At 38.7% G+C, this 15,704-nt stretch overlaps 1 protein-coding gene across 1 annotated transcript; it reads left to right on the top strand.

Annotated features, from left to right (window-relative positions):
• The first annotated feature begins 6,205 nt into the window (after positions 1-6,205).
• Positions 6,206-14,414, top strand: LOC308392517 (putative E3 ubiquitin-protein ligase HERC3). The gene is made up of 23 exons (XM_080875588.1): positions 6,206-6,461; positions 6,558-6,678; positions 6,888-6,964; positions 7,597-7,818; positions 7,916-8,007; positions 8,254-8,384; positions 8,500-8,624; positions 8,713-8,786; positions 8,866-8,981; positions 9,089-9,148; positions 9,464-9,569; positions 10,146-10,341; positions 10,455-10,603; positions 10,713-10,829; positions 11,017-11,115; positions 11,509-11,664; positions 11,755-11,895; positions 12,000-12,169; positions 12,365-12,428; positions 12,518-12,588; positions 12,685-12,868; positions 12,988-13,087; positions 13,855-14,414. Exons 1-23 carry the CDS (start codon positions 6,236-6,238, stop codon positions 14,070-14,072), a joined length of 3,015 nt encoding a protein of 1,004 aa, XP_080731714.1. The 5' UTR covers positions 6,206-6,235; the 3' UTR covers positions 14,073-14,414.
• Positions 14,415-15,704: the final 1,290 nt, after the last annotated feature.

Here is a 15,704-nt window from a genome sequence, read left to right as displayed (position 1 = left end):
CTCACTAAGACCAAAAAAGTGGACCACATCAGTCCAGCTCTGAGGTCCTTACACTGGCTGCCTGTCCGTCAGAGGATAGACTTTAAAGTTCTGATGCTGGTCTATAAAGCTCTGAATGGTTTAGGACCAAAATACATCAGTGACCTCCTGACCCAGTATGAACCTTCCAGATCCCTCAGGTCATCTGGATCCGGTCTTTTATCAGTTCCCAGAGTCAGAACCAGACACGGAGAAGCTGCATTCAGCTTTTATGCTCCTTATATCTGGAACAAACTCCCAGAAAGCCTCAGATCAGCTGAAACACTCAGTTTATTTAAATCCAGGTTGAAGACACCTATTCTCAGCTGCATTTGAATAAAGCACCAAATCCACACTTTTAAGCTTAAATTTCAAAACTTATATTTAACTATTGATTTTATCTACTGTTCTGATTTTATCTGTTTTGATTTTATATACTGCTTTGTTTGTTTGTTTGTTAATTAGTTAGTTAGTTTGTTTGCTTGTTTTAATCAATTTTAAATCATGCTTTTTATTTGTTTTTGTTTCTAATGTCTCTGTAAAGCACTTTGAATCACCTTGTTGTTGAATTGTGCTATACAAATAAACTTGCCTTGCCTTGCTTTGCTTAGCAGGGAAAGAAATAAACTTAATGATAATGATGTTCCAGTTTCTCATGAATACGAATCACTTTAAGCAAGTCTGCAGGTTTCATTTTAGTGTTTTTAACTAAACTCTTTGATATAATCATTCTGAGTGCAAATCAAAAGGTGGACCTGTTCAGAAGTGTAGTTGTCAGGCATGTAACTGTTCCTGAAATACACCACAGTTTGCCGTCCCGTGACACTGCCCTACTTCTTTGAGCCTCTGGAGAACAACATCAATCCAAAACAGCAGACAGCCTTTTCAAATACTTTTCTCTAAAGAATGCAAATATGAAGTATTGTTGCTCCCCTTTGTTTCTGATAATGTCACTTTTACAAATTGTGTCCCATCAGCTCTCATGGCTGGTTTGGCTTTGAGGGTCAGGGAGGACAAAAAGCTATTAAGGACCTTTTGATCTGCAGCCCAGTTCTCCTCTAAAGTATTAAGGATGAAGCAACAGTGCTCCTCTTTGCTATTCTGAAATGTGTGTTAAACACAGTGTAGAAGGTAAGTAGAAGCTTACACAGCACCATCAGCCATCATGCTAAATTTGCATCTTCAAAAGTCAATGCAGCCAGACTCGAACCTGATTATAAATGTTCAGGAGACACTGTTTCATGTTTAGTGTTAACTTAAATCACTCATCATTTACAGTATTACAGAGTTCGGGGTTATGGGTTAGCACTATCATGTTACCCGTAACTGTATTAACTATGGTAGTAACTTAACTAGCAGTGTTGGTCAAGTTACTTGAAAAAAGTAATCAGTAACTAATTAATGATTACTTCCCCCAAAAAGTAATCCCGTTACTTTACTGATTACTTATTTTCAAAAGTAATTAATTACTTAGTTACTTTTTAAAACCATGATTTATGACCTGAATAGGTAATAAAGCTATAGATCTTTCAGCCCAATTCTACTTTTTCTGCATAATCCATCATACAAAATGTAATCAAATGGAAAAGTCTCTTTTTAAAACTTGTTTTATTAGTTTTAATCTTTTAACTTTATGCATCAAGCAAAAATTAAATTATATGCAACATTCTGACTAGAAGAAATTTGTGGAAGAATCCGCGAGTCTCTCTGTGAATTTCCAATCCCGTAGTAGCGTACTCGGTGCTTGCTCGGAAGTTAAGGGTTTTTTTCGGTGTAAAAAGAAGTTTCTAAAAGTTTTTGTCACTTTTTACGGAATCAAACTCAAAGTAAGCTCAGTACTTCCACGCTTTAAACGCTGCACGGTCATACTCTCTCTGCACTCCTCCATAGATTATCCATTGTTGATCTGCACACAGCTGTTATTGTCATGAGGCACTCTGGCAAAAAAATTACAGTTTTAGTAACGCAGTAACGCAGCGTGCTTACGGGAAAGTAACAGTAATCTAATTACCTTTTTTGCAATAGTAATCCCTTATATTACTCGTTACTTGAAAAAAGTAATCGGATTACAGTAACGCTTTACCCCGCGTTACTGCCCATCTCTGGCTGTGAAACACTAATAAAAAATGATTAACTCAAGTTTTTGCTGCTAAAGTTGGTTCTATCAGCTGCTGAATCACAGGATGTACTTGGTTATAGTCATTTATGCATTTTGGGTTGCTTTAAATAAATAATGATGTGTTGTAATCCAGATCTAGAACCTTAAACTGCTTTTTGTGTCTGTAAATGAATTTCTTTCTTATCATTGTCCCGATTGGTGTCTGCTGACACTTGACACTCTGTGGCTCCTGATTTGTCTGTTGTCAAGGTCTCACCTCAGTGTGATTCCTCACGTTTTGTCATGATTAAAGGATGAATGTGAACACCGCTTCAGTCACTGTGTTCACTTCCTGATATGTCAGAACTGTGCTCACGTCACTCACTTTTTTAACAACATGACACACTGCTGTAAACTTGAAAAAAGTAATCGGAATACAGTAAAGCGTGGGCAGTTAACATCTCTGTTAACTAGTCATGATAGAAGCCAATATTTCTGTCCTAACATGGTCTGAATATGTTTCACTACAAGCTAACATTTACAGCATGACTTTAAGCTAGCACCATAAAGATGGTAAAAGACACTGTAATATGTAGAAATGCATGTGAAAAGTGTTATATTAGCAATGGTTGTGCTACTCCACACAGCCACTTTAACATTAATGACACTGTATTTGTTACCTGTAAACAGTGGGTCGTGTGTGATAAAAGCTTGTGCAGAAAGTAGCACGTGTAGACTGTCCCATAGCACTGTATGAAGTGATAAGATGTGAAAGGACATATATAGGGTACCTTAAAGGGCGCCTTAAAAGTGTTTCCCTGAGCTTTTACTTGCAGCTTGATATCTAAATAAATGTAAATAAATGTGAATGAAAAAAAAAACGCTGGAAAAAGGAGGAGCCCGGAGCTTCGTCTTTCGCTCGGCCTACCCCGCTGTAGCAGACGGACCATCAGAGACTCGAACTTGGCCGTTAAACTCTGGGGTCTGACTGCTGGCCTCTTAATGCCGTGCACCACACAGCCGGCCAGTTGACATTAGAAAAAAAGGACATTTATCTTCTGTTGTTCAACATTTTTCTTCCTTTTTAAAAAAAAATATCTGTTTAGCTTCTTGTGCAGTATTGTTCCACACAAATGACACATGGAAACCTAGCTATTTTTTATTGCCTTTCACAAAATGGGACTGCCAATGTTGCAGGTGTTACTGTGCCAAAGTCTTCCTGCTAACCGGAAACCTGCTGGCAGCACCACTATGTTCTTACCACAGTCTTCAGCGTCAGCTTTGTTGCCTCTTTTCGGCACACCTACCTAGTCCCACTCATCCACTTTATCTGCTCATGGCAGATTTCCCCACACTGACCACTCCTTGGATTAAGGTAAATTCAAGCAGGTCATTATAAAAAAGACACACAGCTTGTCATCTTATCCTCTTAAAAGCACTCTGTTCATTTGTTTGCTAGATTAGCCGTTAGCATACACACACTGTGTTAGAGGCTTGTTGCTACCTAGTTAGCGATGCTACACACCTGTTACTGTGTATTTTTCAATGATTCAGCACTCCTTGGATTTTTAGACAGTAATGAGATCATCTGCACACTCCCCAGAGGTCCAGAGTCCAAATGTGACCTCTAGCACCAAACGCTTGCTGCAGTTGTTGGTGTCAGAGGTGACACACAAGGTTTTCAGTGCGATTACTTTTTCATATAGGACCAAGTATGTTTGGATAGCGTTTTTCCCTTGAAAACTGCCGTTTAATATTAGACATTGTTGTCTAATGTTATAAATGTATTGATCTGAAACGTGTAAGTGTGACAAATATGGAATAAGATACGAAAGCAGAAAGGAGGCAAATACTTTTTCACAGCGCTATAGTCTGTAAATGGTCTTCTTTTGGCTATAGTAGATCTTTTACTTCTTCATTTTTTAATTGTTTGTTAAAATAGTTTTTTCGATCATATTGAGTATAGACGAATGCAACTGTGAGCTTTAGCGATTAGCCCGTTTCAACAGGACCGTGATCCCGATGTGTGAGACAGCAGGGTGCTGCCACTGGTGTTGTAATGTGTGATTTAGTTCCTCCTAACATTTCAGTTTGCTTCCAGTATCTATCCTCTGTGATTACTGGCTCTTTAGACAGATTTAATAGAAGTGTGTGAGCTATTGGCTCAGTATAAAGGGTCAGTAGTGTTTTCACGTCACCTATCCATCCTCCATTTAGTCACCCAAAGCATGTAGTAAATACTCCTCACTTTTATTCATCTTCTCTTAAATTCAGACAAATTCCCACTTGTCCCGCTTTTACTAGTCCCCCCAAAGCGCTTTACACACCCAGTCACCAAGTGTTTCTTCCTGGTCTCAGGTACAGCAGTGATCTCTGCTCCTATTGTCCTGGGGGCTGTTGGTTTCACCTCAGCTGGAATAGCAGCTGCAGCTCCTGTGGCCAGTGGAGGAGTGGCAGCAGGTAGTGCGGTGGCTGTTTTGCACTCAGCAGGTCAAAAAAAAAGAAAGAAGAAAAATCCCCTGAGTTGGTGAATCATACGTCACACAACTTAAAATGCTTTTCACCATTTTAACTCATAGCTCACCGTTTTAACTCATGAGCTAAAACTCCCTGCTTTTTTTAACCTGGTTTTGCTTTTTAAAGAATCTAATGATGTTGGAGGGAGGACTCGTTTTAATTAGGATTCATGTGGATCTGCTGGGATAAAAAGACTGGATTAGAGACCCTCTGTGCCCAAGGAAAGGAAATTGGTCAAAATTTGGAAGAAAAAAATATTGTTTTCAAAATAAACTGCATTATTCCTAGACTCTGATAAAGTAGCTTTGCATGATTCAATGTTCAAAATAATCCAACCTTTTCGTTTTAAACCAAGTTTCTTTTGGTTGGCTACCTCCACAAGCAAAACGTTTGAGCAGTCGGTGGGTGGAGCCTCCATATCTGACCATATCTGCTCTATCTGACATCATACCAAGCCATGGCTATTTATACAGACATTTATTTTAAACTTTGGCTATGTTCAGGTGGGGGAACCAGCATTTTGAAAATATATCTGTGATAGAAAACAAGGGAAAGTACAAAAGGTCTCCTGTAATATAGCACTGATTTCCAGGCAGTTGCAAGGGAACCAAGGCCAGGGGCATTTGAGGTGAGGGTAGGAAGAAAGAACAAAAGACAAGCTGTGAAATAAAGAAAGAGTTAATAATTGTGATGACTAAATTCGAAGTGGTGTATAAACAAGAAATGTCCCTTGTTTCTATGGTCTATGGCAGTCGATATATCTGATCCTGAATTAATTTACAAGCTCTCATTTGCATGTCTTACACTTATCCACCTCCACAGAGTGCAAATGTCCAAATGACGTCTGCATTGATACTACACATCAAACAAGGACAACGTTTCACACAATGACGTCAGTGTATACTTAACCAATCCCTGCAAGCAAAAAGCTTCTGATTGTTCCAGACTCTCCATTTTCTCCTGCTCCTGGCACAGTATCACTTTAATTTAAGTTGAAATCCTTAATAACCTCAGGCACTCCCAGCAACCCCACCTGTTAAGAATGATTACACAGTATGAAGACTAACACAAATGAGCATAATAACACACTTTAGCTTAACTGTATTACTTACTACTTTATACATTTCACGCTCACATGATAATGTACATGCTGTAGTTTGTTTGTAGTTTGTAGATTATTAAGTAAAAATGTGAGCCCATCTCTCAGCATTATTAACATTTCCCACACTGTACCACGGAAACATACTCTTTACCACTGAGTTTGCTGGGATCTTTTATTATTTATTTATTTATTTTCGAGTTTTCTTCACTCACTTTTTAAATACAACATCTTCCTTAACAGTCCTGAATCCTCCTTCTCTGCGTGTGAAACGAAACCCACATAACTACACAATTTTCGTTTTCGTTGTCTGACATATTTATCATCAGTTTCACTTTCGCTTTCCTTACTTTAACTGATCAGCTGACTCGTGTTATTGTTTCCTTTCGTCACGCTGTTCACACCGTATTTAAGTTTTGTTTTCCAGGTAAGTTTCGTTTCTTGTTGACAGACTGCAGAGTGACACAGTGAGGATCAGCTGTTGCTCCTAAACACACGACAACATGTTTTCCTGGGGAGAGGACTGTCAGCGCGGGTTTTACGTGAAAGACGGCTCCGGTACCGACAGCACGACCACTGATGATGGAGTTCATTATTTAAACATCAGCTATCACATCGCGGATCTGTCGGCAGGTCGAAACGTGCTGGCTTTCGTTAAAAGTAACGGAAACGCGTTTTTTATCCAAATAAACGAGAGCGAGGATGGGAGAAGAGCGAGAGGCAGGCAGAGTGAGTATCGGTGTCACTAACAAGTTCACTCTCTGCTACATTTAACCGAACTGTGTCCACTCACACCTGCTGTGTTTGTGGCTTGTGAATCTGCAGAGTTTGTGAAACACAAAGAGAAGATAGAGGCTGTGAGTTGTGGCGATGATGTGGTCGCACTGCTGTCTGAGAGCGGCAAAGTTCTCTGTGTGGACACGAGACACCCACCTTTCACTCCCAGGTAACAGATACAGATTATGCTCCACAGACTGGCATAAAAAGTCATATTATGTATTATTATTATTATTAGTAGTAGTAGGCAGGTAGGTAGGTAGCACCATTGTTAGTATTCCTAGTCCTAGGACAATGCCTATATTTGGATTTTGTATAGATATATATATATATGGCTTCTTTCAGCTCTGTTCTCTTCTTCTGCTCCATCTTTTTCAGGCCACTCGAAGCTTTTTCTAACATACACGTTTCTCAAGTTGCTTGTGGGAGTCAGCACTCCGTTGCACTCACCAAAGGTACAGTAGAATTCTGCAAGTGCTACAAATGGACAAGTAAAAATGATTAAAACAGACTGAGTCAGCCCATCCAGCTTACATTCAATCACATTTGGTTGCACTTCATAATACACATGTAATTTTATATCATAGTCTGTTTTCATGTAGTTCATGTTACTTTGGCACGTGTGTGTACAGGTATGTATCCCTAATACATGCATGGTATCATAGTTTATCTATCTATCAAACAAACAAGGGATTGAAGTATCAGCTGAACCGTCAGCGTATGTGGTTGGGCAAAAAGATACACTTATAAATTGGGATTGCAGCTGAGATTAATTTTTGTCCTCCATAAACATTATCCTTGATTTTCACACTTGACTCTCCATCAGGAATTTTCACATTATTAACATTGCAATGCATGTCTACATTTCTATTTGAAATGGAAATTTCTTGTGCATTATTTTATAAAAATGTAATCAACTTTCTTCAGCGTGACTTATCTTCCTAAAGATTTATCTTTAGGAACTTTGGGATCTGCACCAGGATATAAAATTTTATTATATAAAAATTTTACTGCACACCCTCAGTTTGTGACCATCCAACTGATGGGCTTGTCATAACATTGATCACGAACTCATAAACTCCCACAGATGGTCAGCTGTATACGTGGGGTCAGGACTGCAGGGGTCAGCTGGGTCTGGGTACGAGAGAGTCTGTCTGCAGATCACCTCAACATGTGCCATCACTGTCAGCGATCCCCGTGATCCAGGTCGCTGCAGGAGGAGACCAGAGTTTTGCCCTCTCTGTCTCTGGAGGTGTTTTCAGCTGGGGAAGAAATGACTGTGGACAGCTCGGGCTGGGAGACACTAAAGGTACTGTGGCTTTAAAATAAATGTCCTAACTTTATTGTATGTTAATGAGCATTATAATCTGGTAACATAATAACACTGACAATCCTTTTCCTTATAGACAGACACACACCAGCTCCTGTTCAGTGTTTGAATATGAAGAAAGCTCAGCGCATTTCCTGTGGACAGGACCACACCGCCATTTTGACAAAGGTTAGACAACAGGAGCTTTTTAGTGCTCTCCTTTAAACTCTTCTTCGGTTTCTACCAGCTCCTAATGGAAAAATGTGGTTGCTAAATACTCCATTTGTTCATTGGTGTAAGCTGGTGCTGGGACAGCATGGCCCAGTTTCTTTATCTGAGCCTTTTGCTACCTGCTGTATTGTAACAGTACAGTGAAGAAAAACAATAATAATGGCTGTGGGACTTTACACTGTGGTTGTGTGTTTGGCTCCTCAGCATGGTGCAGTGTTTACATTTGGCTCCGGTCAACACGGACAGCTCGGTCACAACTCACTACACAACGAACTGCGTCCTCGACTTGTTGCGGAGCTCTGGGGGGCAAAGGTCACCAAGATTGCATGTGGAAGGTACGACACACATATTGTTTAAATTTATGATGTAAACAGTGCTCGAAGAAAGCAGTTAGTAAAGTGTAACTATGGTTTTTAGGTCTAAATATTTAGTATATTATCATCTACACAGGAATCACACTTTAGTGCTGACCGAATCCAAGAGGGTCTACTCCTTTGGTTGTGAGGATCAAGGGCAGCTGGGACATCGAGAGGAGAGTAATCCATCTGTGCCACTGCCTGTTCGACTGCCACAGGGTAACTACACCTCTGTTATTAATGATTTAAGGATACAATGAATTTGCTGTATCTGAGAAAGAAATGATGTGTTTACCTGCCATTTCAGACACTGGTGAGCCCAAAATCAGAAACATCTTCGCAGAAGATAACTGTTCATTTGCAAGATGCTTGTCTGATGAGGTACTGACACTAACACATAAAGTACAGACCATAATGGAGGAGGTGTAAATATGTAAACAATCACTGCTTTCTTTCACAGGGCATTCACAAGGGTTCAAAGACTAACTGTGGCATTGCATCACAACACTGTCTTGATGACATGGTTGACAAATGGATCTCTGAATGTGATTCAAAGCCATGGAAAAAGAAAAAACAGTACGTATGATGCACTGGCAGTCACAGCTTGTTGATTTGCCTGGTGTTTCTGTGACTCAAATTATTCATTTTTTCTGCAATGGAATGAAAACATTAAATCTTCACAGGGAAATCTACAGGGCATTTTCCTCTGCATCCTGTCTGAATAAAAGCTTCCTTGAGCAAAGGTAAATACACAGTTTCTGTGCACCACATTCTTCTTTTTCTCATCTCAAAGGTGGGCTATCTAGTCTCTCGGGCCTGAAATAACTAAAGTATGGCTATAGTTGCTATATATATATGTATGTATATATATGTATATATATGTATATGTATATGTATATATATGTATATATGTATAGATAGATAGATAGATAGATAGATAGATAGATAGATAGATAGATAGATAGATAGATAGATAGATAGATAGATAGATAGATAGATAGATAGATAGATAGATAAGTGCAATACTTTGATATGGACTTTCTTCTTTTTCTTCTTAGCGGTGATAAACATTTCCAAACTTCACCAAAGTACCACGGCTTAAACCTGAACCATGCACAGCTTGCTTTCAAGAAACTGTTAACTAAGGAAAGTGCTCGGGCAAAGGTATGTTGAATACAGAAGTAATCTGTAAGAAAAGTTATGTGTTTGTTTGTTTGTTATTTTATAAATATCTTACTAATAATTTGAGAAATCTGTGTTTGTCCATAAATGCCTAGTAATATAAAGCTAAATCTGTACAGACGTGTCACACAGACACAAATATCTTCTAAGTGTTGATTGAGAAACTAATAAAATACTAGAATTTAATTTGATGAGCATCCAAATCAGAACTTCAGTTCCTCACTCGTGGTGTTCAGATGAGCGGTTCTTGAAAAAACTGCAACTGATATTCAGTTTGTTCTGCATGGCCACATTCTGATCAGACAGTCATACACACATGACACATTTAGTGAACGTATCCTTATAGCTAACCTTTTCGACAACTTCAGATTGTAACTGGTTACACTCTCCCTGATCAGGCACTGCTCTTGTCTGTGTTAACTGAATGAACTTCCTGACTTTTAAAGAATGACTATATAGTCCTAGCATTTTTCCTCTGAACACCGTCGAACAAAAGCCACATTCAATGTACCTGGAGCTACCTGCTGTTCAGTGATTTTTGGAATCATCTTCAAACAGATCGAGGCTGCTGTGCTACACCTGCTCCCTTCCCTTGATCAGAAACCAGTTGGAGTGGAGGGGTTGAGAATCTACCTTCTTCTCAATGAGCTTCTGCATGCAATCCAGAAACAAACATGGCAACAGAGCACAGAGCTTGCTGAGGCGGTAGCTGGTGCAGTAGCAAGGTTGTCGAATGAAAGCCTTAAGATCATAGGTACTGTCACAGCTGTCTACATGATATCACAATACTCTTTTTAATCTGGAAGGTGAGAAAGCGCTCAAAGCTTCATGGCATGTAGTTTTTATCTGCTCTCTGTTTTGCTTCAGGTGACTGGTGGTCCTCGCTGTCACCCTCCACCATGGTGCGATACGTTAAGGTGTGGAAGAAGGCCCTATCAGAGATCTTGTCCTTCAAACCTGTACCTCGCAACTCTGGAGTCAGACATCTGCTGCTAGTCCTCCAATATATGTACAATGTTAGTATAAATATCCTAAAACAGTCATTTTACTCCCTCTTAAGCCTTTATCTGTCAGTTATTTTACCTGAAAAAAAAAGAAATTTAAAGTCAAATGTTTCCTTTAAAGGCCAACAGCAGGGTTGCAGAGTCTCGAAGGATACCAGAAAGTGATTTTTGTGTGTCAGCTGATGAAGCATTCCTTTTTGAGGATTTGCAACATTGGCTTTTACAGTCACAACGAAAGGTAAAATGTTCTGGTCTAAAGTAGTGTGTCTGTGTGTAATCTACTGTGTCATACTTTGTTATTCCATTCTTCTCATCTTTGATTCTGTCACTTTTAGTCAATGCCTAATGTTGATGTTGATATTACAAAGAAATGGTTTTCATGTGTTGGTAAACCTAAATGATCTATGTGGATTTTTCTATTTCAGTATGCAAATGCTGAGCCGCTCATCCTGTGCAAGTTCCCAATCGTGATGGATCTGCAATCAAAGAAAACAGTGTTCGACATGAATTCTGAATGCACTCAGGTAACTTAAGCCTGAACCAAGCAACTGCTTTATCTTCCACAAATTTGCTTTACACTACCTGCAATATTTAAAAACAAAACAAAACAGGAGGAGTTATTTAATTAGTCAGCAGCCTGATAACCTGAGCAGTGCTTAAATGACACAGATTATTCATCAGGTGACCGGAATTGTGTCAAATGATAATATTGTTCTTCACTTATGAAACTATCAGCAAATTTAGTCCCAGTAATCTTGTGAGGCAGTAGTCATTGTTATTATGGATTACTGTGCTGCCCCCCAGTGCACAGCAAAATAAATGCCATTATAAGAAGTAAGACTTGCTGTATTCAATAAAATGTCATTCAAAGAGAAATAGAATTTTTAAAAATATTTTTTTTGTTATCTCTATTGTAGAGACAGCACCAGATGGCTTTTGGTTTGCCTGATAAATTGAATCCTCAGTCAAATCCAATTTTTTTTGAACTGCGGCTGCAGCGTGCGTCACTTTTCGAAGGCACCTTCAGAGAGCTGGAAGCTGCTCCTCACAGCGCCTGCAAGAAGCCACTTGTGGTGAATATTTTCCCCTGATGATTAAAGTATATCCAGACTCTTCTGCAACTGTTCTCATCAAAAACTTCTGCAACTCTTATATTTTCGCAGGTCTATTTTGATGAGGACCCAAACACCAAAGATGTCTACAAACGAGACCTTTTTCACCACCTGTTTCTTAAAATGGTGTCAGAAGAATCTGGGATGTTCATGCTCAATGACTCCAAAACCCTGGCATGGTTTCCCTCCAATGTAAGACTTTAAAACTGAGCCCACCAACTGTATAAAATTGGTTAAAGGATTGAAATTTTAACGATAAGCAATAATAGAACCAAAGTGAACTTTTATTAATGCAGGCAACAGAAGAGAGCAAGAGAAACTTCTTCCTGTTTGGACTACTGTGTGGCTTGGCCTTGTACAACCAGTGTATCATACACTTACCATTCCCACTGGTTCTGTTCAAGAAGCTACTCAGTTTAGAGCCGACACTGGAGGATATGATGGAGTTCAGCCCGACTGTAGGACGGTAAGTATCCATTTCATTTCAGTAACACATGCTGCTGCTGGTCCCACAGCCTGGCCCCGGACAAGCAGAAGAAAATGTATGGATGGATGTATTTTAAGTTGTCGTGTGTCAAAAGTTACAGTAACTTGTGACTGCTGTAAAATGTACATAGTTGAACTTCTCTTAATACAACTTTTTGTTTTAATTTCTTTAAAGGACTCTGCAGACCATCTTAAACTATGAAGATGATGTTCTGGATAATCTCTACATGGACTTTTGGGTATGTGTTTTACTATAGAAGATGATCAGTAATCTGTCTCATTCTCAGGTTTTGCAGCTAAACTCATCTGATTTATAACTAATTTACAGATAAACTGGGATGGAATAGATGTTGACCTGGATCCTCAAACTCCTGGAAAGCCACTGACAAGTCAAAATAAGTAAGCATATAAAACATGACGTGCTTGTGAGGTTCATCTGCAGCACCTTTGTCTCGGTGAAATATTTGCTGATTTAAAAATTTCCCTCCTAAACAGGAAGGAGTTTGTGGAGGCCTATGTGAATCATGCCTTCAACACATCAGTGGAGAGTGTGTTCCAGGAGTTCAAGCGAGGCTTCTTCCTGGTGTGTGACCAGGATTTGGTGAGGCTGTTTCGACCAGAGGAGCTGCAGGGAGTGCTGGTCGGCCAGGATGTGTATGACTGGGAAAAGTTCAAACAGGTACAGTCAGCCAAACAGACACAGGCTGTAGTTTCACAGCTGCAACAGAATACCTGTGTACGTGTATGTGCCTGACTTTATCAACTCATTTGCAAAAAAATAATTTTCACTGTCTACAGAACACAGTTTATGAGTTGGAGCATGTTCGCCATTCCACCATAAAGATGTTTTGGGAGGTGTTTGACGAACTAACTGAAGAGCAGAGGAAAGATTTCCTTCGTAAGTACTTGACAAATTTCTACAGCTTTTCACTGTTGAAATCTTCCCTGTGATATGTTATTAAAATGTGGGCAATATTAAGGACTTGTGGTATGTACAGTGCTGTGTAAAAGTATTTGCCTGCTTCATAGTCAAAGTTAAATCTTTGACATGATCTAAAACAGACATGACAAAGGACCGTGGGAAGATCCAGACAATTTCTACACAAGGTATTTAGAAAAGGGGAAAACAGCTCATAGATACAGCAGGAAGAGACAAGGGAATCTAAACTAGACACAGTGCAAACAAGGCAAAGGACTAACAAAAATCTCATAAAGATAGTAACTAAACACAGGGGAAGCACAATAAATAAAAAGAGAGCTAGAATACAACAAACTTTAACTGGAAACAGAACCCAGATAAGCAAATAAAGAAGGTGTAAAACTAGAAACACTAAACTAAGAGGAAAACTAAGGCTCTCAAAATCAAACAGATAAACACTGAGGAATCACAACTTACTTGACACAAAGGGATACAAGACAAACAAATAGACCAGCTCAGACACAGGGACATGAAGTACACAAGAAATACAATATATAATGAACAGAACTAGATGTGAAACCAAAACGCAGGGTTGTGAATGCAAAGAAACAAATCACAAAATGCTGTAACCATTCTAGTCTATTAGAATGAAGTGGCTAGGTCAGAAGAAACCCTATGTACTTATTGTAACAAGATTTGTTACAATAAGTTTGTAATAAGATTTTCCTTCCACTGCTGTTCTTCAGGGTTCCTGACTGGTTATAGAAGAGCTCCAATTCTTGGCATGGACCAGGTCCATATGAAGGTTCGGGTCAAGCAAATTCAGAGCAGCACCTGTGATCAGCACTTCCCTGAGGCCCTGACATGTCACTCTATTCTGAATCTGCCTTTTTACTCAACTAAGGAGATCCTGCGAGACAGACTGACAGAGGCCCTGCTAGCAGATACAGAATTCACACTGTGATGGTGGATCGTATGCAGCTCTAAAGGAGCGTGCACTGTGTCTGAGCCGAGGAGGAGGGATGAGATTTATTTTTACTCTTGGAACTCATCTTTTTTTTCCTGTGGTACCTCAGGATAATTTACACTGTGTATTACAATAATATTACACTATAGCAAATGCACAACTTGACTTTGTAAGATTTCTCTTTTAAAAAAAATTCAACATTCCTACATAAGACAGCTGTGTAACAGCATCAGCATCATAAGGCACTTTAGAATTATCTAACGTTTCTTAATATGTCATAATTTATCCAATAATTTAAATTATTCCAATGAATCAAATCTAATTTTTATGCTCAGACAAAGATGAACAGAATAATTTATTACTTGTTATAAACATCTGACTATGTGTAATACAATCTAAAGTATCACTTCTGTATTATTTATCACTTTATTCTTTGTGTGTTATTTAATCCTAGTGGGGTTGAATTATTACCAGTTATAAATATTTAACAAATGTAACATGGTTATGTGTTTGAACAATAAAAATGTGTATTTTACACTAAACATTGCTTACCTAGTGTCAATAAATCACTGAACACTGCAGTCTGAGGTTTCCTTCACACTATTTAAAGTAGAAATCATAATGAAGTGCAGATTTTATTTGATAATATTAGTATCTCAGACCGTTGCCCACGCTATGTTTCTGTATACTTATGTCAAAGAGAAGAAAAGTTACTATGCAGTCCAGAGACTCTGCTAGAGCGCCGTTCAACCACCAGATGGATCCAGATTTAAATCCAGTGGCTTCATTTGTTTTAACATTATTTGTCGACTTGAACAGACGCACCAATAAGCTGCTAATTCAAATCCAAGTTGAATGAAAATCTTTACGGAGTCTAGGAACCTGAAGCCACCTGAAATTACATGAAAAAAGACAGTAATATCTTTCACTTTAACCTTTTTTGTTATTTCCTGCCTCTTTTGAGCTAAAAGAGGCCACACAAACACGTGAGATATCGTTGGAAAGCCAAGGATATCCTTTATTGAGCACATCGGGACTTAGTAGGGCAGCTCAATAAGTTCAAAAGATGTAAAATATCCATTGCAGAGGACATAAAAAATACACTGCATCTCAGGATCTCACATGATTCTGAAAGAGGAATAATAGTGTAACCCTGATGTAACAATAGTGCTGTTTGAATCGCATGCTTTTGGGGGGTTTTGCATTTGAAGAAAGAAAGAAAGAAAGAAAGAAAGAAAGAAAGAAAGAAAGAAAGAAAGAAAGAAAGAAAGAAAGAAAGAAAGAAACCACTAGATGTCCCCACTATTCTGCTGGTTGGCTGTCTGGTTCGATGAAACAAAGAACAGCTAGGATGAGATCATCTTGCAGACAAATGCAGCTTTGCAGAGTAACAATGCTTCACATTCAAAACCAAACACAACAAAAAACATCAAATAAAATCTTCATTCAAGAATGAAAATATCTTACACATCAATTCAAATTAACATATACCTTTGAACTTATATTTATGCATGACATCATTAATAATACTATTTGGATTCTTTAAAGAGACAGCACAGGTTTTCTTTCTGAATAAGGAAAATTATAAATTGAGACTTTTTTAAAATTTCAGTGGATCGGTTTTTTTTT

The sequence above is a fragment of the Rhamphochromis sp. 'chilingali' genome (genome assembly GCF_963969265.1).
Source record: "Rhamphochromis sp. 'chilingali' genome assembly, chromosome: 2".
Lineage (NCBI taxonomy): Eukaryota > Metazoa > Chordata > Actinopteri > Cichliformes > Cichlidae > Rhamphochromis > Rhamphochromis sp. 'chilingali'.
Note: the sequence above shows the minus strand (reverse complement) of the source record. Positions and strands in the feature narration are given on the sequence as shown.

Bases quoted from the DNA above. Each gene is read 5' to 3' on its own strand.
- LOC308392517 (XM_080875588.1), top strand. From the start codon at position 6,236: ATGTTTTCCTGGGGAGAGGACTGTCAGCGCGGGTTTTACGTGAAAGAC. The intron at 7,819-7,915 runs GTACTGTGGCTT...TTTTCCTTATAG, and splicing joins CGGGCTGGGAGACACTAAAG to ACAGACACACACCAGCTCCT. The intron at 8,008-8,253 runs GTTAGACAACAG...TTGGCTCCTCAG, and splicing joins ACACCGCCATTTTGACAAAG to CATGGTGCAGTGTTTACATT.